Source organism: Desmodus rotundus, chromosome 9 (assembly GCF_022682495.2).
Source record: "Desmodus rotundus isolate HL8 chromosome 9, HLdesRot8A.1, whole genome shotgun sequence".
Classification (NCBI taxonomy): Eukaryota; Metazoa; Chordata; class Mammalia; order Chiroptera; family Phyllostomidae; genus Desmodus; species Desmodus rotundus.
In genome coordinates, this window is record NC_071395.1 from 6,988,342 (window position 1) to 7,013,489 (window position 25,148).

General features: G+C 38.3%; 1 protein-coding gene across 7 annotated transcripts; it reads left to right on the forward strand.

Annotated features, from left to right (window-relative positions):
• Nucleotides 1-83: 83 nt before the first annotated feature.
• C9H4orf33 (chromosome 9 C4orf33 homolog) lies at nt 84-16,080 on the forward strand. 7 transcript variants are annotated; one of them, XM_045202794.2, is made up of 8 exons: nt 84-214; nt 2,210-2,295; nt 4,903-4,970; nt 5,878-6,066; nt 8,098-8,158; nt 10,789-10,840; nt 10,967-11,166; nt 13,139-16,080. In XM_045202794.2, the coding sequence occupies exons 4-8, from the start codon at nt 5,886-5,888 to the stop codon at nt 13,242-13,244; spliced, it is 600 nt and encodes a 199-aa protein (XP_045058729.1). In that variant the 5' UTR covers nt 84-214; nt 2,210-2,295; nt 4,903-4,970; nt 5,878-5,885; the 3' UTR covers nt 13,245-16,080. The 7 variants fall into 7 exon arrangements, 6 of the variants coding, with proteins under 6 accessions (XP_045058729.1, XP_045058730.1, XP_024424745.1 ...); XR_006656704.2 differs by lacking the exons at nt 2,210-2,295; nt 4,903-4,970 and adding an exon at nt 12,258-12,366 and having other exon boundaries at nt 13,139-13,209; XM_045202795.2 differs by lacking the exon at nt 4,903-4,970.
• The last annotated feature ends 9,068 nt before the right edge of the window (nt 16,081-25,148 follow it).

Below are 25,148 nucleotides of genomic sequence, written 5' to 3' on the forward strand. Positions count from 1 at the left end.
CAGGCGTCAGTGCTTACGCCATCACGCTTCCTAGCGTCCTCCCACACTATTGGCTATTTGTTAAGAAGTGAGCAAGGCTGAGAACGCAGAGGACGACGAGCTGAGCTAGCAAAGTGGTGGCGGGAAAGCTGGCGAGCCTGTGTCTTCAGGTGGCTGGACCGTGCTGATTTGTTTATTTGATTTTTTTAAAGAAAACCCCCAAATGTACACCTAGGTAGGTCATTAAGTCTATGTTTTCAATTCCCCAGTACCTTTGATATTTAGCCCTCCTGGACTGGGAGAACCCGCTCCCCAAGGCGGGTGGGTGGAAAGGCTCTAGGGTTCTGAGTCTGGGGGGAACCCAGACTGGCGTCTTTAGAGATCTCCAACAAGGCTGACCCTAGGGAGGATTTCTGAGCAAGGGCTCGGTGAGCTCCAGAAACGAAGTACCGTGATGCCCTGCGTGTGTCTTTGAAGAAAGGAGACAGCTGTTATTTAAATATTTAACTGTGTGGCAACGAGGCACGTAGCTAGAAGTCCTCCAAAGGTCCTGCAAATTCAGCAGTTGTTTCTTTAGAGCTAACTTTGCAACCATAAAAAATAAAATTAAGATAAGACAAAAGTTACATTTTTGCAAGGAAATAATTAGGCAAAACTTTACATTTATGGTTGCATTACTATTCGCATTATTAAAATTTGACTTTGTCTGGATTTAAACCTTATCTTTTTTTTCAACAGTTACCATTGGAATAAATTTCAATGCTAGCAATAAAAATGTTAACTTGAAGCTAGCCAGTAGTTTTAGTGCTTTTTACTAGATTGTGTTTTTATGGGAGTAGTTTCACTAAACAGACATGTCATAGATGTAGCTCAGTTTAGCTTTCTTTTTAACAGTTGATTTTTGTTGTCTGAAAAAAGAAATGGAGTGTGCAAGCTCCCCTTCTTTGAAAAGTCAGGGTATGACTTTTTCTTCATGAACTTCTCTTCGACTCCCTAAGGACTTGCTTGTATCTTCTCCTACATTTAAACCTTGTATATTATCATATTGTGGTTTAAGTTGGCATTAAACAAGTAGTGATAAACTTGACTCTACATTTACACTAAAAGTTGATAAGATACATTAGTATTTGTGAAAGCAAAGGGCACTTCCTGGATACATTGAATCCTATGTAGAAACGTAAGTCCATACTTAGGGACTTGGATGAAGCAGGCACTAAAGGAAGGAAAGTAGGCTGATAAATGCTGAAACTGCTAGGATAGTTAGGACTGAACCAACCGGAACCATACTCTATATTTTAGAACACTTAATCATGTTTTATCATCTCAAGGGTCAGTCAATTCTCTTGTCTCAGGCTAGTTTTCTGTAGATAACCACTTCAGTTCAAAAAGCACCAATAATACCCACTGGCATGAACTTTGAAATGAATTTATTGTACGAACTGATATGTAACAAGTAGAACAATAAGGTAGATTTTTTTAGAGATTGTAATTAAGTGAAGATTACGGGACTGAAAGTATCTTTTATACTCATGTGATTGAGTAAAACATTAAAAATTTCAGAAGAAAGCAAGTTCATAATTTATAATCAATATATGAATATTCTACATATAACTTTTAAAAATGAAACTGTTAAAAGTGAAGTTTAGTTAAACTTTTACCTCTTCTGTTTTCATTCTATAATATGTATGGAGCAATACAAAACTGCTCCATTATTGCAGAAAGGGGTCAAGATATAAAGCCATTAAAAAATCCACATTTCTTTGTTACCAAGTACAGCAGCTATTAAACCAACAGTTGCTAATCAGCCACAGAACACTTTAGGACTTTTACTTCTTACTGCTGTTGAAATCACACATACACTCTCCAGTAAGCTGGACAGGTCGCTGTGGCTGCCTGTAATTACTTTCCCTCCTTAGGGACATCGCCACCACCCTAACCACGCCCCCCCCAACCCCACAAGCAAAACTGGTGAAGATAAGGGATTCACAGCTCTAGTAGACCTTTTTCAAGAGAAGTTGTGGCCTGTGTGGAGTTTACATGGGCCTCTCAAAGGAAGAAAGCTAATCTGTTCAGCATTTGTGCATTTCACTAAAATGGCAGCTTAAAGTTGTGTATCTGCTATGGTGATGCCAATGCTCATGTTTTAAGTGAAAAAAGAAATAACTTTGTTGTGCCATGTATACAAGATTTCTGGGAAAATAAAGAAAACCCCTTTTTATGCCCCACACAGCTTAAAGGTACCTGACACTCAAGTGTGTGCCTACTGTTGAGCTACTTTTGTCTTATTCTAAATATTTCCTTTGGAGAAAGAAAAAGGTAAGTGCTTCAGAAACATGCAGTATTAATAATTTGAACAAAACAATATTTTCTTTAAGCAAACCTGTATACTTTAATAATAAATAGATTACCTTTTTTGAATACCATGTGCCCAGCATGTTCTAAATAATGTGCATATACAATATATACATTATTAGTTATGCACACTATAATATATACATGCATATACATTATTAGTTATAATGTATAGTATACATTAAAATGTGTATATAATATATACCTATATTAATATATATATCCGAATTTAATCTTTAGAAAGACCTTTTAAGGTAGGTGCTATTTTAAAATTCTTTGTTAATAACTTGCTGACATCACCATTGGAAGGTGCCTGGGTTGGGATTTGAATCCCTGCAATGTGGTGCCATCGTCACAATCTTCGACCACTATGTCCGTGCCTCCTAGTGGAGTAATAGAACTTACAGCTGTGGTAATATTATTTATAGCTAGTGTAACATAATTTCCAGGTTTAGCTTATATAACTGGTTAGCCTTTGGGTGCATTTAGTGAATTATCAGTGTACATGTTCTATTTTAATCTTAGTAATTTACAATTGATTTTCAAATTGTTGCATGAGATTGATATTGCTGAGTTACTCTTCTTTCTCCTGGAAAATCACTCACACTTTTGGCAGAATGATTAAAAGTCTTCAGATGTTCGCTGGTAGTCCTTCAACATTTTTCTTTCCTAGTGAAAATCAGAAAGCTGCTTCAGTCCTCCAAGCCCCTCCCCAGATTGCATAGGCCCTGGGCGGGACCTAAGGCTGAGCCCTCTCCAGTGATCCCGCTGGAAGGAGGAGCCAAGTGGACTGAGAAGAGCTTCCCGGTCTGTGGTCTGTGTTCTCTTCTTGATATGCTTTCTTCCTTCTCATTTCTTGCACCTTCGTCCAGGCTTGTTGTTAGTATTTCCTCTGGTAACTTATTTTTCAGCTGCCTGCTCCTACAGGCACATTTTTCTCCCTCTTTCGGCCTGACTTCCTTATTTCTCCTTTATTCTTTTAATTGAGGGGGCTAAGGGAGGGGTGGAGGATGGAAACTGAACAATAATTTTTGTAGAAAACTGAAGAAAATTTTGCGAATAAATGAATTTGGAAATTGTCCTTGCAAAGACTGTTGAGAAAACACCCATTCCAGAACTTTCTTCTTTTAACCTTTGTGGATATTTTTTCTCTCCTAAGCTTTCGTGCTCCAAGGTTCTGCCTCCTTTCTCAACCTTCACTTCCTTTTAAAGATCTTTCTGCACTACAGGGGAAGCATGAAAATTAATTTAAAATTATTATTATTATTTTACTTTTTTGATGAAAGAGTAATTTGAGGAATAGCAGTTAAAAATGTGGGGAAAAGCAGTACTAAGAGTAAACTTTCTCTTAATGTTTACTTTTGTGGAGAGCTAACCATTGACTGTGGTTTAATTCCATTTAGAGATAGAGATGGTTGTCTGAAAGCTGGGAGTGGAACATTTTCTGGTGGAAACCCACTGAATAGCATAGGGGTCCCTTTAATATGTGCAGCATTTTTGTGGATATAAGGGATGTATGGAGAATGAATGAATCTACCACAACTTCCTAGTTGCTGAGCTATATTTTGCCAGGATCATCAAGAATGGGCAAGCTCCAAGTTAGGAGACTAGCATATTCTCTCAGCATATTGGTGCCAGAATCAGATTTAATGAACATTTCTAATATTTTAATTTATTCTTATTTCTTCCTATGTGCTATAAGAAGGTACTTACTAGTACCAAAAGTTGGGATAGAAGGTTATACATTTATTTTTGAACAAAGTATCTGCATATTTTAACTAAAAAAAAATAAATTTATTATTGAGGTATTTTATTCCATGCAAGTCAGGACTAAATTCCACATCAGTGTATATTTATACAGTCTTATCACTCACTGAGCTTATTTCAATGTAAATTGCTGAACCTATCCTTTCCTAAAATGCTATTACTTGCAAGTGGGTTGCAATACCAGAACTACTTTTTAATTTTAAAGGCTGTATATATTAAAGTTTGTTAGCATATATTGAAAATTAGAAAAAGCTACATACTTGATTTTTTAAAAGATTTTATTTATTTTTAGAGAGAGGGAAAGGGATGGAGAAAGAGAGGGAGAGAAACATCACTGTGTGGTTGCCTCTTGAGCACCCCCTACTGGGACCTGGCCTGCAACCCAGGCATGTGCCCTGACTGGGAATCAAACCAGTGACCCTTTGGTTTGCAGGCCAGCACTCCATCCCCTGAACCACACCAGCCAGAGCGGAAAAGCTACATACTTTAGAAAAAGGTTTTCAGAGATGTTGGATTCATTAAGTAACACAAGCTTATATATTTGGATCTCCCAATGCTTGACACATAATTGGTATTCCATACACATTCACCGAAATAAATATATTCAAAATTTAGTACTTTATTACTTGCAGTAAAAATAACATATGAAGCAAGGAAACGCCTTCAGAGACTTTAGATACATAAATTACAGTCTGAAAATATCATTTCCTAATCAAGATTATCTTCTGAACAAGGAAGGCATAAGGACCTAGTATAATTTGGCAAATCCACTACTCCTAAAATAAGGTTTTCATCTCCTTGCAGATTCCTGAAATGACTTCATCTGGGAAAACATGGCTGATATTGGTTCAGTTTCTTGATTTTCCAGCCAGGTGACCTTGAACAAGTCATTTTCCTCATTTGTACTGAAGATAACAATAGTTCATGTACAGGTTTTTTGTGAAATTAAATTAGATAATGTTTATAAAATGCCCAATTTATAGTTTTCAACACAATATAACTTTATTAGTATGATACTGTGTCCTTCCATTTAATCCTTAGAGAAACCATGTAAAGTGCAAATACTGCCTGTGTCACATGTACTTGGCCTTTTCAATTTTTGACATTTTAAGTGTTAAATGACCACTTGGCTTGGTTGAACCTTTTTCTACAATTGAAAATGGAAAAAGAATATGCCATCATTTAAATTTTGGACTGGACTAAGAAAATCTATACCATGAGACCAAGAAAGACAACACTAAAGTTTACTAACCTTTAAATGGTCGGGGCATCCCTTTTTCCCCCAAAAAAGAAAAAAAAAGTTTTTAGCTAAGATGTTAACAGCAGTGCTTTTGCTGGTTTACAGAATTTTTTTTTTTTTTAATCAAATTGAATTTTATTATAAAGATCTTGGTTCCCGGGGGGGGGGTGGTCCTAGTTCAGACGCCTGCACATTGTACAGTAAATGACAAAGGATGACATATAAACTCATAATGCTTATAGTTGTTAAGTACATGAGCAATTTCTGCAGGGGACTTAATTACAGTTTTATAAAATGATTTGGGGTCTACACTTAAAGTCTCAAAACTTTTAGGAGCCAGCTACCTGTTGTACAGTGGAACTCGGTGTCTGCGACGAGCTAGAACACAAATGGCCTTTGGACTCACAGAAACCCTGGTCTGGTCACTCTGCTGCCATCAGGTCCCGCCTTTGTTGGGCAGGGGAACGTTTGTTTCATCCCTGACTAAAGGAAATGTGGGCATATTGTTAAAGAGCGTGTTTTAATATTGTTTTCTTTAGAGTCTAAAATGGATTTTAAAGTCGAACACACTTGGGATGGTTTCCCAGTGAAGCACGAGCCCGTGTCTGTCGGGCTGGCGCCGGGGGACGGAGGAGTGCTGTTGAAAGTGAGCGCTCCGTTTTTCAATGATCCTCCAGCCCCTCTCGGAGAGCCCGGGAAGCCTTTCAACAGACTGTGGGATTATGAAGGTGAGTGGAAGTGCTGTATTTTATTGCAAACATAAATCTTTGTATAATAACCTCTCCCAGAGCTGTTCCTCTATCTTGCTGTAAGGAAGTGAGTGCTTCTAAGGAACTGACACGTGCACTGTGAGGCCTTTCCCACCAGTCTCTCTTTCCCACTTTTTCACTGTTACCTGTGTGGCTTCCACGGTGTGCCTAGAACAGTGAAAAAGGGCAATCACAAATCCAGGCTCTCAGTTGCTGCCGCGTGTCCTTCCTTTACGTCTGTCACCTGTTCTAAGAAGAGTTCAGCATTCCTGTTTTGTCTTTAAGTATTTTCAGATTGCCACTCTAACCTTACAAACCTTCTTTATGGAACTGTTGGGGTGTTTTACTTGTTACAGAAACACCATCCACTTCAACATGAAATGTAGTTTTTATTTTAATGTATTGACAAGTGATCTTACATACCAAATGTTCAACACCATAGAATTACACTTGCAGGATTGCTATCTGATTCCTTTCCTATGTCTCTTAATTAAGCTACCAAATGACGCCATTGCCCAGATCACAAACCACGACTGTCCCTAAGATAAGGTTCACACCCTGCCTGTAGACTTTCAGGGTACTCACGAGTTGGGCTCTCCTATTCAGCCCAAAGCCCCTGCCTTCTAAAAGGCAGTGATGTCACTGTCCATGCATATTCTCACTCGTGTACCTTTCTCATTCTATCCCCTTGCCTGCAATACACGTAGTTTAAGGTCTAAGTCAGGCTCCATTTATTCAAAGAAAACTTTGACGACTCTTCTAGTCCCTATGAGCATCCACTTTTTCTGTACCATCTGTATAGCATGCATTTTGTCTGTTTTTTATCATATGTTAACATATGTTGTCTTTTACTGACACAGAGCTTGCCTATGTCAGCTTCCCACGGGTATACACACCAGTGTGCCTTATCTACTCAGCAAGTCCCCAACTCACCTCATCCACTTTTCTCGTAAATCTGCTCCTTTCCCCAATCGCCCAGTCTCAATTAGTGGCACTCCAGTACATCAAATCACCGAATAGAGAAAGGTGAGATTTTCCCAAGATAGTCTCTCCCACTCTCCATATTTGGATTTATTAAGTCCTACCAATCTCCCCTCCTAAATGGTTCTCTAATTCACTACCGCTTCGTCATTCCCACAGTCTCTGCTGTGGGTCAGGCCTCCGTCATCTTTTACCTCGGCTGGGGCAGAGCCTCCAGGTCTTTTTGCCCTTAAGTCCACCCTTCCCGCTTGGAAGCCAGAGGGATCTATCTAAAATAAAAATTTAAACTCATCATTCAGCTACTTAAAAACCTCCTCAGGCTTCTGCTCCTCCCGGGATAACTTTTACTCCTAACATGATTTCTGTATAAAACTTTTCGTGACCTGGCCCCTTATCCTCTCTGTAGCGTCACTTATTAATACATTGAGAGGTTTGCTTCTCTGCCAGTTTTGTGATTGCTCTGTAGCCTACTTACCGTATACAATATCAGGGATATCTTTCCATGTCAGAAACATTTAATCGTGTCTTCGATTTTAATAGCTACATTAAAGTCTACCGCACAGAATACCTAAATTCTGTAACTTATGTACTAGCTTTCCTATATAATAATACTCAACAACCCTACATAATAGGATATAATCATTTAGATAGTTTCCAATTTTTTGAGCAATACTTTGATGACTAGCATTACATTTACTTCTTCCCGTCGTCTGTTGTTTCCTTAGGGTACATTCTTAGAAGAAGAAAACAGGCTCAAAGTCTGTGTGATGATGTTGACTTCTTTACAGCCTAACCAGCAGTAGCCTTTATTCAGCTTTTTAATTTATGGCCATCTCACATGGGAAAATTTGATGATGATTTATTTCTAGGCAACGTCCATTTATTTTCTCTGTTCCTTTTCCTATTGGGGATAGAGCTATAATTAAAAATAATGAGTTAACTTATTTTATACTCTAAAGGAATAAAGAAATTAGTTATTGTGGAAACAAAATTAAATTTCTCAATATATTGTATTTCTGTTTTCAAAAGTTGTGGAAGCATTTTTCTTGAATGACATTACGGAACAATATTTAGAAGTTGAACTTTGCCCGTAAGTATGAAAATTTTTTTCTAACTCATTACTATATAATTTGAACACATTGATTTTTGCTTATAAATCATGTTATCATAGTAAAAACTCACTAATTCCAACAATATAGAGGAAATGCTAATCCAAATTATGCATATTTCTTATTTTCAAGTAGACGTATAATTTAAAGTACATGTTTAGAACAGGGTAGAGTAATATTAGGTTTACAGTTGAGAGTATGCAAAGCACAGTTTATTCTTATATTATTATTTATTAATTATTATATTATTTTCCATGTGAACAACTGTAAATCTACTTTTGCCACACCCTATATATATTATCAGTGTTTGAAAATGTCATGTTGACATAATTTTTGTTTTACTAATGTTTTGGTTTTTCTAATAAATTAAAAAATAATTCTTTTTTGCAAAATGAAAAATTATTATAAAACACAAACTCATTATTTACTCTTTAAAGTTGCATTATTATGTACGAGCTATTCAGAAATAAAAGGAAACATATAATGCATTAAACTAGTTTATGAAAATGTTTCTTTCAGGGAATTTTTTTAATGGCTAGATTACACTTAAAACTTATGTATTCCATAAACATGTTTTCATGTATCCCTTCATTTATTCATCGTTCATTTATTGAATGTGTCACTCTGTGTTCAGTACCAGGGGTAAATCAGAGATGGCTTTTCCTAGACTCATTGAAAGTTTTAAGCTTGGACTCTCTTTGTTCAAATTTAACCATTTTCCGGAAAACCTTCTTCACCTGGTTGACAATTTTTGTCCTGTAGATGTGAAAAAGTTAATTCATGCCCACCTCTCGTCTATACTATAACAAATTTTAAATTGGTAAAATAATAATGAAATATTTTTTGTATTGTGATTATTCAGTTTAAATGACAGTTAAATGCCTCTCAGTATCAAATATCCAGTAGCCTTTGTCCCTTTGTAGTCCTGGGATTGAGTTAAATGAGATGATAGATATTTTCTTTTCCTTATTTTGGTCTTTCTGCTAACTCTACCATGGAAAATCTGTTCACAATTATGCTTTTCAGAAGAATAACGTATATCTTTGTGTGTCACCTTCCAACTAACAGGCCCAAAATCTTTTATTGAAAAATATGATTAATTGTTCTAAACTGTCACTTGATGTAAAAAAATTTCACCTGTTAGGTGGTTATTTTCACCATATAGGTGAGAAAGCTAAAGCAAATAGATTTATAACTTGTCTGCAAGACAGTAAAGAACTTGGATCACCCTGGCTGGTGTGGCTCAGCAGATTGAGCACCAGCTTTGAACCAAAGGGTCGCTGGTTCAATTCTCACTCAGGGCACATGCCTGGGTTGTCGGCCAGGTTCCTAGAAGGGGATGTGCGAGAGGCAACCACACATTGATGTTTCTCTCCCTCTCTTTCTCCCTCCCTTCCCCTCTGTCTAAAAATAGAAAAAATAAAATCTTTAGAAAAAAATACTGGAATCTACTAGAATTCTAAAGTTTAATCCTTAGTTTTACTTTTATTAGATAAAAATATCAGTTTATTTTCATAAACTCTGAAACTGGTGCTTCTATTAGTACTGGATGAATAGGATAATTAGATTCTCTTTTATTAAGATAATAAATAATAACCATTATGTACAAAATTAATAAATTCTAAAAGTTAAAATCCTTAGAGTAGTTTGGTTTCATATATATCAGGACAGTCAATAATCAAGAATCATGGTTTTGCTTCAGGCAGTCAACTCCTATAATAGTTAATTAATCTCTAGGAAACTAATGTGAAGAATACTGTTGTTTTAATTTACAAGAACTTTTACTTCTCCCAGGATATTCTTAAGCTTGCATAATAACAATAAAACGAAGTAGAGGAAAAGAATACTTGTCGTCTGTTAGAATAGTTTGCTAAAGAAAATCCTTGAAAAGTTCACAAAAGACTATCTGTGCAGAAACTTATCGATACAATCTTTTCCAGAGACGATACATTTGTTTCATGTAACCACTTGCACATCTTTGACTCTTATTGACCTGACCAGTCCCAATTACGCTCTCTCATTTGAGTTTCCTTTGAGAATTGTGTTTCTCTTTGAAAATCTGACATTGGTGCCTGAACGAATGGTCGAAAGCAGGAAAAACACAAGAGGCAGGCAAATAAAGTTTTAGACAATCTGTATTTTGTATTTTCTGTCCTCCTAGTGAGCTTCAAGACAGTTTTCTTATAGAAATAACCTTTAGTAAAGTTGTTGGAGTCAGACCTGGAAATTACTGCCAGCTTCTCTTAGGGTCCTTTAGTTTTCAAAACTGGTTTTATTATAAACACCAAATACCATGCTATTCCCCCTGCTCCTTTTCACACTTTGCATCATCTAACCAACTGAAGCTTTCTACATAATTTTGCATTTAAAGAATATAAAAGCAATCTGAGCACATGTAGCTTTTGACTATAATTGTCTGGAAAAAGGTAAACTCAAAGATGTCATTTCTAAGTAACTGAACACACTGGCTCTTTTGTCTAACGTTTGTATTGCATCTTTTTTAACTATTTGGAAATTTAGTTACAAATACACACATTGCAGATATGAAGGATAGTGAAGAAAATATTGCTTGTTTCTTTCAAACACTCATGAGGAATTTTAATGTTGACAGCCATGGGCAGCATTTGGTGCTTCTGTTATCTGGAAGAAGAAATGTGTGGAAAGTAAGTAAATAAAAATACAAGGCAACATTCTTAAATGTAGAAGATATATGTATATACAATATTTAATATATATGTTTAAAGTATCAATCTGGATTTACCGGTTATATTTCATATATTGTTTCCTAGCAAGAACTTGCTCTGTCATTCCAAGTGTCCAGAGGAGAGACCAAATGGGAGGGCAGAGCTTGTATTCCTTGGGGTTATTTTCCACCAAATGTGACAAAGTTCAACTCATTTGCAATTCATGGGTCGAAAGATAAAAGAAGCTATGAAGCTCTTTACCCTGTGCCTCAGCGTGACCTGCAACCGGGACAAAAACCTGACTTGTAAGTAGGAAATGAATGAAGACACATTCCACCTGGGAGCAGTTTTAATTAATTCTCGGTAGAGGGGTGATCACACTTTTGCTCAGAGAGAACCTGTGTGTACAAGCGCCCGGTAGGGTCCTGTGCTCCCTGATGGTCCTCGGTGAACACACTTGCCAGAGTGACTGTGGACAGACAGCCTCTCTCACTGCTGTAGGTACAGTGCTTGTGTTTCCACAGCAGTGTGAGAAAAGTCTTGCGTAGTGAATACTGCAGGAGCTGGTGCAGAAGTACTGTAAATTCATTTATGAATCCCTTTCGGAGCTGAATGGCCAGAGGCATCCAGATTCTTGGTGTGAACAAAGGGTTAATAAATTCTTTCCCTTGTTGCTGGAGAATGTGACCTTCAGTTAAATCCCTAGCTCTCTTCCCTTGGTCACCTCATAAGGATAAAAATGTCACCTAGGTTTCTAAGCAACATGGCCTATGATAAAAATGACTCCCAATTGGTAAGTTGTATCTGGACTGATGGTATTATGAATAAACTGTAAACACCTGATGGGGACGCGTGGCTTTGGATTTCCCTTTAACAGTCATGTTCCCCTGTGGGGTCCCTAGAAGCTCTGTCAGTGGACTTACTATAAGAGATGTTGGCCCCAAGAGATGGGGCAGCAGGCACATAAGCCCAGGTGTCTCCTACACTTGCCCGGTTTGAGTCTCAGCTCTTTGCAGATGTCACGTAGGGAGACACAGCTCCTGGCCAACTGGGTAAATGCTTCAGGGACTGCGACATGCTCTGCTCCCTTAGAGGGGAGAGCCAGCTGGTGTCCTGGGGCACGCTGGGCTTCCTGCTATCTAGAGCTCTGGGTGTGCTCAGTGTGGCCATGGCTGGCTGGTGTGCCTGGGTTCAGAAGAGCCTAACAGAGACACCCTAGTGGGCTCTGCGCCATGACAGACTGACTTCCCTGCCTTCTTACCCGTGGAAAATGCTGTGCTCCTCTCCCTGTTTACCTTCTCCCTCCTGTCTTGCTCGCTGTTTATTTTGCCTTCATCTCTTCCAGCCTATTCCTTTCTTCTGCCTGACATACTTTTCTCTCTGCTTTTCTTCCCAGGCCTGAACCTTTCTAACTAGCGTCTTCCTCCCCGCTTTTCTCTTTGCCTTCACCGTTAGTTCCTTAACCTCCTCGTCTGGGATTGATGGCTGTGGCTCAGTCTGGCCAGGTGAGCAGCATGGGACTGGCGTCTAGATGCACAGGACTCAGGGCCTGCTATCAAAGTGGCTTGTTTCTCTGCCTCTTCACCACCTAATACCTTTTATATTTAGGCTCCTTACTGTGATGTTATATTCGGCTCCTCAATTTATATGCTATTGCAGGCTTACCCTAGGAAAAAGTATGGTTATACCATCAGCCAGGGCAGAGCCAAGGCAGAGTGATTTCCTGCAGAGCTGAGCTCCGCTGCAGCCTGTTAGTGAAGCCTTTCTCTCCCTGCATTAAGCCCCAGTAGAAATCTCCGCAATAGTTTAAAGGTGTTCCTGGGAAGAAAAGAACTAGGATTAACACTCTTTTCATCTCCTTTGCTTTGGCAAAGGAGCCTATCCTCTAATTAATGGAGCTGAAACTTTTAAAAACAATTGTTTATATGACTAATGTAAACTGTATCAAAGCTTAAATATAAGAATGTAATATGATTTAAGGCAAGGTGGAATGAGTCAGGTTTTGAGGGTTGATTTTTATTTCTGACATCCGCTGTGAGGGAGCTATCTGTAGAAATTCGAGGAGAGTGCTTTGGGATTGGGGTTCATGTTTTCAGTGCTGAATGTCTGAGAGCCAGAGTGAGAAAGTTACACATACAGGCTACGTCTTACCTTTGGTATTCTTCAGATAGAGTGGTGTCCTCTCACAGATGTGACAGCATGAATAGCCCTTCAGAACAACTATTTCACAAACGCATGATTCATTTCAATTTCCACCTTCTTTTTCTTTACATTTAGCCATCGTCTGGAATACTTCAAGCCTTTCAGTTTTAACACACTGCTTGGAGAAGAATGGAAACAACCAGACTCTGACCTGTGGCTAACAGAGAAACCTGATTTATAGGCGTATAGTAGATGACCACATCAATCACTTCTTCTGTATACACTTTAAGGTAAATCAATAGCAAGTATAATCTCTTTCAAGATGCCGTGAAAACATTTCAACAATAAATATTTTCATAAAGGTCAGTGAAAGTATATTATCTCTCTGGAAAATGGTGTATAAATTAACAAGAGAGTAGAAAGTGTGTCGATGATTGTATCTACAAAGTTAACATTTTTCTCCGGCTTGTTTAGCAAGGAGCCCTCATGTTAGTGAGTTCTGTCGTCTGCTTTGCATCACCCCTACCCCAGATATCCCTGCTCTGCCACTCAAATCATTTCTCTTCCCGCTTCCCTAAACCTCAGCCACCCTGAGACAGGAACACCTTATTTGCGTATTCTTGAACGCCATGTGATACACGTTAATTCATTACTGAGAATCTTGTGTCCATTTTCGAAATGGGTAGAAAACAGTGACTTATTTCAGTTGAACAGGAAATCCACATCTGTTAAGGCATCATTAAGATACATGTGTTATTTACTGAGCCGTTTTTCCTGTCTTGTGACTATTTTTACTCTGTGGAAGGAATGGAATTTGGGTAGCAGCTTCTGCTTTTATTATAAAGAAATGCCAGTTTCTTAGTGCTATTAAACAATTTGTGGAACATACTCATTATTTTTTGCAAACATCAAACAGCCTGGTCTACAATTTTCAAATTTTCAGTTATATTTCAGAGATTGAAGCCATCTAGAAGGTCATGTATGAACTTCTCCACCAAACCTGGTTCTTCTCCAGCATTCTTAATTCAGAAGTTAGCAGTTTTGCATAAAAACCTTCATTACTAATACAGATAGCCAGTCACCTACCCAAGATATACTTTCCCCTCTTCTTTATTAATAGAACTTTAATTTTTAGGGGCTCTTGTCAAAAACTACAGTGTCTCAGACTCCTTTGCAGGTAGAAATGACCATATAAAACGGTTCATGTCAACAAGATGTAACCATTATTTATAGTGTACGGTGGGGCTTCAAGAAAAGATGCTTTAAAGATGAAAGACTCAGCTGCCATACACCCTTTGTCCTTTGCCTTCCCCCTTCCTTCTTCCTGAATTGCAGAGTGAATTCCTGAGGTAACACACTAGCGACAGTGGGCAGTGAGGAGCCACCTCAGGGAGAGCTGCGTGGAGAGATGAAGGAGCCTGGGTCACAAACAGCACAGGAGAGGAGCAATCTGTCTGGACTGCCCAACCCTTCCGGGGAGAAGGGAGCGCCTAGTTTGTTTCACCAAAGTGATTGATAGATTCAGTGCAATCCCAGTAAGAAATCCTAGAAGGTTTTTGGGGGGTGGAAATTAACACACTGATTCAATGGTAATGGAAAAAAATATAATTAAAAAAAAAAGAAAGAAAGAAATGCAAAGGACCTTAGCCAAAACAATTTTGAAACAGAATAAAGTTGGAGGACTTGTACTGCCTGAATCAAGACTATTACTAAGCTTCAATAGTGAAGACAGTATGACCTCAGCATAAATTTAGACAAATATGTTGTATGTCAGTGGAACAGAATAGGGAAACCAGAGAGAGAACTATGTAGAGTCAATTGACTTTGACAAAGGCACCAAGGTATTGAAAAGGGGAAGGATAGTCCTTTCAACAAATGGTGTTGGAATAACTGGAAAAATATGAAACAATATGAACCTTGACCTCTACCTAACATCGTACAGAAAAATGGACCTAATCGTGTTTGGTGAAATAACAAATTTCAGGAGAAAGTCTCAATAATTTGAAGGAGACAGATATTTCAAATAGAACATAAAAAACACCTAAATAGAAAAAAATAAGTTGGACTTCATCAAAATTAGAAGATTTTCCTCATCAAAAGCCTCCAGTAAAAATGTGAAAAAGGAAGTCACAGATTGGGATACAAAATATTCAAAATACATAGTATCTGAACAGAGGACTCCTACCCAGAGTATATAAAGAACTGAAAATCAGTAATGGTGAGACAAGCCAGTTAAGGAGCAAAAGAACAGGTACTTGGCAGAAGACAATATACAAAAGGCCAATAAGTATATAGAAAGGTTCTAACCTCATCTATCATCAAAGAAATGTGAAGTAAAACCACAGCAAGATACCACCGAATGGCTAAAATTATAAAATATGCACAATAGCTAACTGGCCGCAATTGAAAAAAAAAAACTGAGAATGCCAACCATTCATGGGAATGTGGAGTAACTGGAATTTCCCTCCACTATGTGTAGGAATGTAAAATGGTAGGACCACTCAGGAACTACTTGGTAATTTCTAGTTAAGTTAAATACATACCTACCTTATCATTTAGCAGTTTCATTCTTAGATATATACTCAAGAGAAATGGATGTTCATAGCAGTTTTATTCATAACAGCACCAAACCGTAAACAATCAAATTTCCATCCAGGAGAATGGATAATCCATATAGTCAGACAGTGGAATATTTCTCATAAAAAAGAATGCCTTATTAATTCATTCAACAACCTAGATGAATCTCAGAAGCATTATGCTGAGAAAAATAAACCAGACAGCATACTATATAATCATATTTATATGAAGACCAATTATAGGCAAAACCAGCCTATCCTGAGTCGGAACCACACCTGCTCAGTGTAGGGGGAGGGGATTCCAAGACCTGGAAAAGGGACAGGAGGGAATTTTCTGGGATGGTTAAAATGTCTTGTATTTTGATCTGGGTGATGGTATATATCTGTATACATTTGTCAACATTCCTTCAGCTGTATATATTTTAAGATAATGTGATTTTACTACATGTAAAGTATATCTTAATAAAATATTATTATAAAATAAACTATAAATAAAATGGTGTTCACTTCAAATTTATGCTGTTCCATTGAATAATTGTTAGTGCTGGTTAAATGTGACTTATCAACTAACTTTTTTCATTTATTAATTATCTTCTGTGTCTGAAAAGAGAGCTGGTGTAAGATAAATGCTTCCCTTCCAAGAAAAACAAAACAAACAGTACTGTAATTACATATCATGGCAGCAGGGTTAGGCATCTTTGATTAATTTCAGAAATTATTTTTTAAATTGACAATGGTAACTAACTAATTTGATATGGTAACAGTCTGCCATTTTGGATGGGAAATACATATTTAAAATAATCTAGAATGATTATGTTACCTGAGAAATAATTTTATAAATGCATGTATAACTATCAGTACAAAAAATATCATAAATTTCAGAGTATCCTGATTTTAGAATGAATCTATTGCTCTGAATCACATGTTCAGATATAAATCATAACTGTTTGTAACATGGGGAAAAAATAAAGCTCAAATATTCTAGATCACAGTCACAGCCATATAAAACATCAAATTGGAAAGTTGTGGTATGTGAGCTTTCTATACGTATTATGTATTTTTGAAATCTGTTTAGATGTTTTTTAAGCGTCTCTTAACTTCCTTTCATCTAAATAAAGAGATGTTCCTTCTTTCAATACCAAGCAAGCAAAAACATATTATGTAAACATTTTCTTTAGAAAAGAACATGCAGTTTAACCACAGAATTTTGGAAAATGTATCCATTAATAAGATACAAACAGTGTGCCCTATAGAAACCTAGTATTTGAAAGTGGGTATTTGTAATAGCTGTTTCAGATATGGTTTTTCAACTCGTGAAAGGGCAGTCATTCCTTTGTTTACCAGCATGCACGAATGCGTTCCCTCCCAGTGTTTTACTCACTCACCAGTGTCATGCTGATTCTCTCTTCTCACCACCTAAATAGATAGCTCGGTGTGCATTCATGTGCTTTTCCATCCCCTCACCCCCAACCCCATGCCAGTAAAGTCACAGTCCAGAGGAAAATGTTTACTTTTAGCTCTAAAATACTTTTTGACATTAAAAAAATATTTGCTGCAGAAAATTTTTTTTCTCATCTTCCTCTTTAAAAAACAAATTTTAGAAGCCCTGGCTGGTGTAGCTCAGTGGAGTGCGGACCTGGGAACCAGAGGGTCACTGGTTTGATTCCCAGTCAAGACACATGCACAGGTTGCAGGCCACATCTCCAGTAGGGGGCACACAAGAGGCAACCACACATTGATGTTTCTCTCCCTCTCTCCTTCCCTTCCCTCGCTCTGAAAATAAATAAATAAAATCTTTTAAAAAATGTTAGACATTTGGGACAGAAAATAATGAATAGAATCAATCTGATTCCTAGAAAGAAAAAAGGTAGCAAATGGATGAAGCCATTACAATAAGCCCTCAGTGCTTCCATTCATGCCTCAAAGCCCGAGGATCACCTCCGCTTTCTCATTCAATTCTCTGTCAGATTTTATACATTGTTTTTATCCCATGGTGCATTAGAAAGCTCTTGTGGTGCACCCCCAGTCCTCTCAGCCCTTTACTCCGGCAACCAGTGTCACTCAGTGAGCTGACAGCACCTTGCCTGGCTGTGCCGGATGTCCCCTGCTCCCTGCCAGGACTTTGCTGCTGCCTCAGCTGTGCCGGCCACCCTCAGAAACCCACTTAGCCATTCTCACTCATCAGCTTCCCAGGATGTGTGACAGACTTGACCAAGAAGGACAGGAGTCAGTGGGTACTTACTTCTGTCTTTCGTTCCTTGGATGGACAATTCTGAGGTCCCGTCCACATCGCTCCTTGGAGAGTCCCTAAAGGGATCACACCCTAGTTGCCTATCGCAGTGGTCAACTAATAACATGCCTTATTTTACCTTTTCCTCATTTCCTGTTTTCCTCTTCATAGTTCCTCACTCCTGTTTGGAAGGATTCAACCAAAATCAACCTACTGTGAACCCTTGTCGCAGGTTCTACAAATAAAAATAATGTGGAAGAAAAAAGGTGTTTATAAGCCCTTCACTTTTATGGGTATATACAGTCTCAGAGGAGATGAGTGTTCAAACCACTCCTTATTAAGCCACTTGCAAAGACAGTCACATTTTTTCCCCAGGCCCCTCTTGGGCATCATTTATTGCAGCAATGTCACTGTCATTGAAGCATGTGGACCTTGGTGGACTGGTGGCCAATCTGATGCCAATGTCTTAGTATTTATCATGAACAGGGAATGAGTCAGAGTGCAGTAGAAGATAAGAGAGGAAGAAAACCCAGGCTGCCTCTTACAATAAATGCTTTTCCTAACTTATTTTTTGTGAAAGATCAAAAGTCAAGCTTTAGAAGATAGGACAACTTTGGCAAACAAACTTCACACTCTTGAATAACTTGCAATAACTATAATGGCTTTTTATCTCTATTTATTAGAAACTGAAGTAATTTAGCAGTAATTTATTCTAAATGATTTTATAGTCTGCTTGTGCAGAGAACCTAAAGGTTGTGAATGTCTGCTTCCCTGTCTTTAATATTTTATTGTTTGTAACAGTGACAATACATCTTTTTTTTTTCCTTTCTGAAAAGACTGTTTTCTTCTGAAGGGAATGAAGTGGAATGATTTATATCAGTGACCTTTCAAGCTGCAGGTTGCAAATCCATTAGGAAGTAGATTATGGAATCTATATAGTGTCCTGTATTTTCTGCGCATTACATCTGAAGCTTGGTTATAGTCAGGTTCAATTTTGGTAAGAGTATCTTGTGGATGGTACTGTATTCTTCTATCAGGAGATGCATAATGCCCGGTTGTCTCCTTTTTGTGATGTTAGAAGTCATTGATGAGCATTGCCTAAATCCATGAATTCATTAGGGCGTGCAGTATGTCAATAATCCCATTTTCTCCTTCCGTATTTCTTAGCTGGAATACTTATATAAAAATCTTCCCAAGTCAACTAATTTGATACCAAGAAGCACCGTTTTTACAGGAAAAATGCTGATTCTTTTATTTAGCTTTCTGAATAATTGGTTTTCTAGCCATCTCCAAAGATGGCCAATGAGATTTTTAAAAGTATCTTTATGAACTCATTGATTTAAAAAGACCTTAAATCTTTAGGAACTCATTGATTTAAAAAGACTTTGTGTGTATCAGCCAATCCATTGCAGTTTTCTCATTGATGGTCAAAGTGCTCCATCCTTGGCCAAAGGGATTCTTTTTAGGTTAGCTCCTAAAGCATTTAACTTGCCAGTTGTGTTTAGTAGCTTGTTTGCTTTCTGAATGACAGAATGTTCCAGGCTTATCTCGAATATTGCCCGCTGTACACAGAGCTCGCCATCTCTCCAGTAAGTCTTGGTTTCTCTCAGTGGCAAATGATCTTTAGAGACCACTGTTTGGACACTAGGAATGCCCATTGCTAATGAGTTGGGTACATGTTTTCTAGTCCTTTTGAAGAGAAAATACATCGTGATTTCATATTGATACTTCCTACTTATTTTCATCATCTTACTCTATTTCCCTTCTAACATGACCCAAATTGGTGTTCATTGATTTCAACGTGATTTCTCCTTTGCTTTTCCTCATAACACACACACAGACTGAATAAAAAACACCATCAACAATAATGTGAGTACTGAAAAAAGTTGAAAGGACATATCATTTTTGTTTCCGTAGTTCTTTTTGACTTTAAAGTATACCCTACGAAGGATATATAACCAAATTGCTGTGATGGAGCCTCTATCCTGAGTGTAGTCTCTGTCCATGTACTGGGCCACCAGACTCCATACACCGTAAGATTCACTGGTTTCATTCCCCTTTCACTTTGGGGGATTTAAAAAAATTTAAGATAATTTTACATGTGAGGTTCCAGATTCAAGCCTACAAATCAAGATATACTTAGGAGAAGGCTGGCTTCCTTTCCAGTCTCCTCTAACATATCATCTACCTTCCCTATAGATAATCACTAACAAAATTTATAGTTCATGCGTCCATTTTTTAATATAAGCAATATGTACAGGGTGGGGCAAAAGTAGGTTTATAGGTGTGAGTGTGTGAAACACAGAGGTTATTCTTTTATAGTTCTGCATTGTAATTCTTGTATTGTTTTACATACTGACAACTATAAACCTACTTTTGCTCTACCCTGTATAAATAGTTATATGCTCTTTCATCTGAGATAGAAACGTTAGCATACGAGATCTAACGGAAAGAATTTCACTGTCAAATTAAACTGTCATGAATAAAGGATCTTATTTAGATTTCCTAATAATTTTAAGGATACAAAACAATCAAAAGTCTGAGGCACTAGTCCATCCTTTATGGCTCCCTTGGTCCTTCTTTCTGCATTGGACACTGCCTCTGGTTTAGGGTAGTAAATGCGGTCTATCAATGAGGTTTTGGAGTGATGTCACATAGCAAGAGGTGGGGGTTAAGTTATGAAATATCCCCATTTAATATTTAGATTGGCTGTGGGCTTACATGACATTTTCCTGAGGGTTGTGCCTTGTAAATCCATAGCTTCCAGGGACGATTTTGCTACAAGAATTCCATAGATAAGAACACTCCTGCTAACAAAGATCTTTAGCTGAAGTAACATATTTACAAGAAGATTAGACTGGGATACCTGTCTTTTTTTCCCCCTGGAGGATATTTCCTTGGTAATTGGAAACATACCACAGGGCAGTAGCTTTAATTCCTCTCTCCCTGGACCACCTCCTGAACTTAGTCAATATCTTTGCCACATAGCTGGCATCTTTTTTATTATTTCTTTCACCCATTTCTTTGATATTTATACAAAACAGCATTAACTCCACTGACCACCAGGATTTGCACCTTTTATCAGGGAGTAAGAATTTGCTCTCTAAAATACCTAAAATTCTTTAGGGGTATTTTGCTATTCTTTTGCTGACTCAGTTACTCTTTTTCTCCTTTATTCACAATTATTTGAAACATTTCATAATGTGTCGATGGAAGCATTTAACTTGAATATATAATTTTTCTAAGCCAAATCCACTGTCTTCTCTGGCCAATCATGTTTTATAAGTATTGAATCTATTGGAAGATTGAATTCAGCTTCCCCAAATATTTTCTCATCCTAGGGGATCATTGTTTACATAGATCTTGCTTTTTATGTAATTGTACAAATAGACTTAAAAATCCTTGGTACCCTGTGTAACTGTTGACAATAGATTAAAGTGATGTTTGGCATCACTTTGTCCATCAGTCCAGTCCTTCCTAACAGAAATGGCTTCTCATATACCGTGTCTCCTATTACAGGGGTGGTGCCCAGAGTCCATCATTCAGTAAAGTCTGGGACTCATTGGGTTTGTTCCAGATGTTGCAGTAAGTTTTTAACAGGTGTCATTATGGAACACCTGCCCCTGCTAGGGAAGACGCAGGTTGTTACTGTATCTGAAACTGCGTACCTGCTGGTTGCAAGAACCCGGGTAACTGGCTCTGGAATCTGATCAAGGCATCTGTCTTAGCCTTCCCATGTCCTTTCTGAGCTGGAAACTGGACTTTGTTTTGGGGAATATCCACATGGCCCGCTTTAATTTTTCTTAATTCTCAATGAGTTTTCCTTAATCGAGTGCCACATGAGGGTATTCTCTATTGTCTAGTGACAGAAGACCCATTTGCTATTGACTACAGCCCAAAGGCTGTAAATATCTAAATGCTCCTCTGAGATCAGGAGCCTAATTCTTCTCCCACTGCTAAATTAGCAGCTCTCGACTCTGCCAAATTTGTACACATGCCTTTCTTTCTCCCTTCAAGGTTTTTTCCTCTCAGTAAAGCACATAGCTGCCAATTTCCAAGCCGTAACATGGCCCAAAAGCCAGGAACTCCCATCACAGAATCAGGCAGCTGCTCTGTCTTGGCTGGGAAAGAATCACAGGGCTTGGACCACAGCAGTGCAGGGACGGCAGATCCTTGGAGGGCTCTCTCAGTGTCTCGATGAGCAATGTGCTCCTGCGTGCAGCACCCTTCCCAAGAACTTCCTGCCTTTTACAGCCTCTTCCGTGTGGAATATTCTCTAGTGTCGCCCCTTCCCCATCCAGTGTCTCTCTGACATCACGCAAGGCAGGAATAATACCTAAGCCTCAGAATTATTTGATGCGGTTTTAATCAACTTCCAGGAACAAGCTAGCAACTGTCTTTCAAATGGGCTTTAATGAGCAGCTGCCTTAGTTTTCATGTCCAAAATCCAAGAGGTCTTTGCTGACTAGCCCTATTGGGTTTCTCCCTGAGGCTTCCCATCTGCATATATTCTTGGGGGCAGATACTCGGAGCACTTGCATCATGAGGTATTCATGGGGTTCCTTGTACAACCATTCTTTATACATCTTTTTTAAAAAAATTATTTATTGTTCAATTACAGTTGTCTGCATTCCACCCCCCCCCATCTTTTAATGCTTACTTCTACTTAGAACCCCACTTCCTAATAGGACTTACTTTTGATGAGTTTGTGATAGGGGCTAACAGTGTTCTTACAGGAGTGGCGTGTTTTTGCCAGAACTCCAGCTGCCCTCTTAGCAGTGAGGGTCTTACTCATTGGAAGGGTCTGTGAGAGGAAAGAACTTATTTCTCACAGTTGGAGGAATGTCTCTGGTTGCTCCAGGAATTTCTCAGATTGGCTTGGACTTGATTTTTAGCTGGATTTATCAACTGTCCTTTATTTGTTGTAAGAGTGTGGATTCAGCCAGTTCCAAGGATTTCTCATTTCGCATGACCAATTAAACGCGATTGTGACGGAAATGAAATGGGCAGTGCCAGGCGAGGTTGCACCACAGGTGCCAGAAGTCCTGCTGGGCTACCAGATTCCATCACCTGCTGGTACCGTATGGTAACGATTGTTTGTGTCAATTTAATTATCGGGGGTGAGGCTTCAGGTCATGTGGCTGTTGGGACATCGAAATAGTGGCAATGGCCCCAGCAATTTCCCAGTTAATTGGCGTCCTCTCCTTAGCTCGGTCCAGGAAGACTGGCCATGAGCGTACTGGCAAAATGCGAATCGCCTACTGCCTGGCCGTTTTCCCAGATGGGGTTGTCCAGTGACCCCATCTTCTCTGCCTTATCCTCTGCTCTATGTCATTGCCCCGTTTCCCTTCCTTCTCTCCCATTTGTAGCAGAGCTTATTGTTTTAGGCTGCTTCTATCTGAGTGGAGAGGGTGGCTAGGGAGAGGGGGAAAACACCCCCCAAATTTGCTTTGGGGGTTCAGGATGTCAAGGCAGGATTCTTCTATTCTTGCAAATTCTGATGTTCTGAAACAAAAAGTCAGTCTTCTTTTAATAAAAAAAATAATGAATTTGAAATAATCATGATATTCATTAACACTTACATTTTCCTTATGTAGTGTTAATTTTTTTTAAACTTTGGCAACTCTTAATTTATATACCATTACACTTGAATAGGGGCAGGGGAGAATCTTGCTGTCTTGGAGAACGTTTATTCCATTGTTGCGTAGCCCACATTTAGCTTCTATACATTAATCACATTTGCAGTGAGGCAAACACAAAGTGTTCGAGGGGCAGCCAGACCTCATGCATCAGGGATAAGCTGGTGGCCCTCGAGAGTGCGGAGGGTGCATGAGTATACTGTGCATTGCTTGCTATTTTTTTTTAATTAATGCCTTTGAAGTAGCTCTAACAATGCAGAGCAGATGATTATATCTCCCTTAAATTTTGCTTCTTTCCTCCCCTCCAATGAGCTCCATGGCTCAGGTCATAAAGTATTCCACTGCCTATTCCCGAAAATTTACTTTAACTGGTAATTCCAGTGGGATAGGCCAAAGTCAGTGCCTCGCAGTTTTATCTCTTGAAACTTTAACAGCACAGTAGTCCTGTGCCTGTAGCTGAAGAAATAATGGAATTCTAAATAGTTACCCAACAATTTGGTTCAGAAATACAACTATGGATACCAAACAAATCCATCCTGATTTAATGAGGAATGATAGATGCCTTTACATACGTGGCAGAAGTCTTTGTTCAAAATGTGCTAATACACATATGAATTTAAGTAACTTCGATAGTTATCCCACCCGAGTACTGCCAATTCGCTTTATTTATTTATTTACTTTTATTTTTTGTTTGTTTGTTTATAATTTAAACCTTGGATGTTGGACTCGCAGCATCAGTAATTCCTGAAATGGCATTTAGAGCCATTTGGCCACAGTGGTTTTCTAGGACATTGTTTCTTACTGCTTTTTGCCACTAGATGGAAGAAGCAGGTTAACAAAATAATATTTTTGGTGCTTTATTCGACTCTCCCCAGAAACAATCACAAGACTATGTATGAAATAATGACAGTCTCAATATTCTTTTACTTACACATTTTTACTGAAGTATTTCTTTTCATATGAATACTAGATCTGAACACTGTAGTTTCTTGGTTTTTTTGGGGGGGGGGTAGACATTCATTTTCTTTTCATTATTTTAAAGTCCTGGGACTTTCAAAAGTAACCAAGAAAGGAAATACTTGTCCGCTGGAAAAAGAGAAAAATTAAATAAAAGTGTTGGTAACAGGTAGCCACAGACAATTCTTCATGTGCGTGCATCACTGGCCACAGAAGCACCCCCCCATAAACATCACCCCGTTAATTTAAGTATTCTCTCATGCCACAAGTGCTTACTGAGCAGTTGGCACATCGAAGACACCAGGTGCTGAGAAACGCACAGAGGGTGACTCAGACAGCAACCATTTATGAGTTTTACATTCTACAAGAGGGCTAAGCAAGAGGTAAGCCATGTGCATTTAGAATAAAGTAGAAATGAGTACATATCAGAAATACCGATGCAATATTTTGGACATACAGAGTAGGTGGGGAGAATGTGTTTGGGGTATGACTTTCATCTGAGGAAAATCAGAGACCTCTTCATGAGGAAACTGGAATGAAAATGGATCCTTGAATTGGGAGGGACAGAAAATGGCATTCCAGTGATACAGGCAGGCTGAGAAAAGGCACAGAGACAGGAAACAGCCGTCAAAAATGTTTAAATATGAAAGGACAGTGCATTTAAAAGAGCAGTAAAAGTTTATGTAGGACATTTTAATTTGTATTTTTTCATGCTATTCATTTTTTTTTGCTTTTCTCTTTTT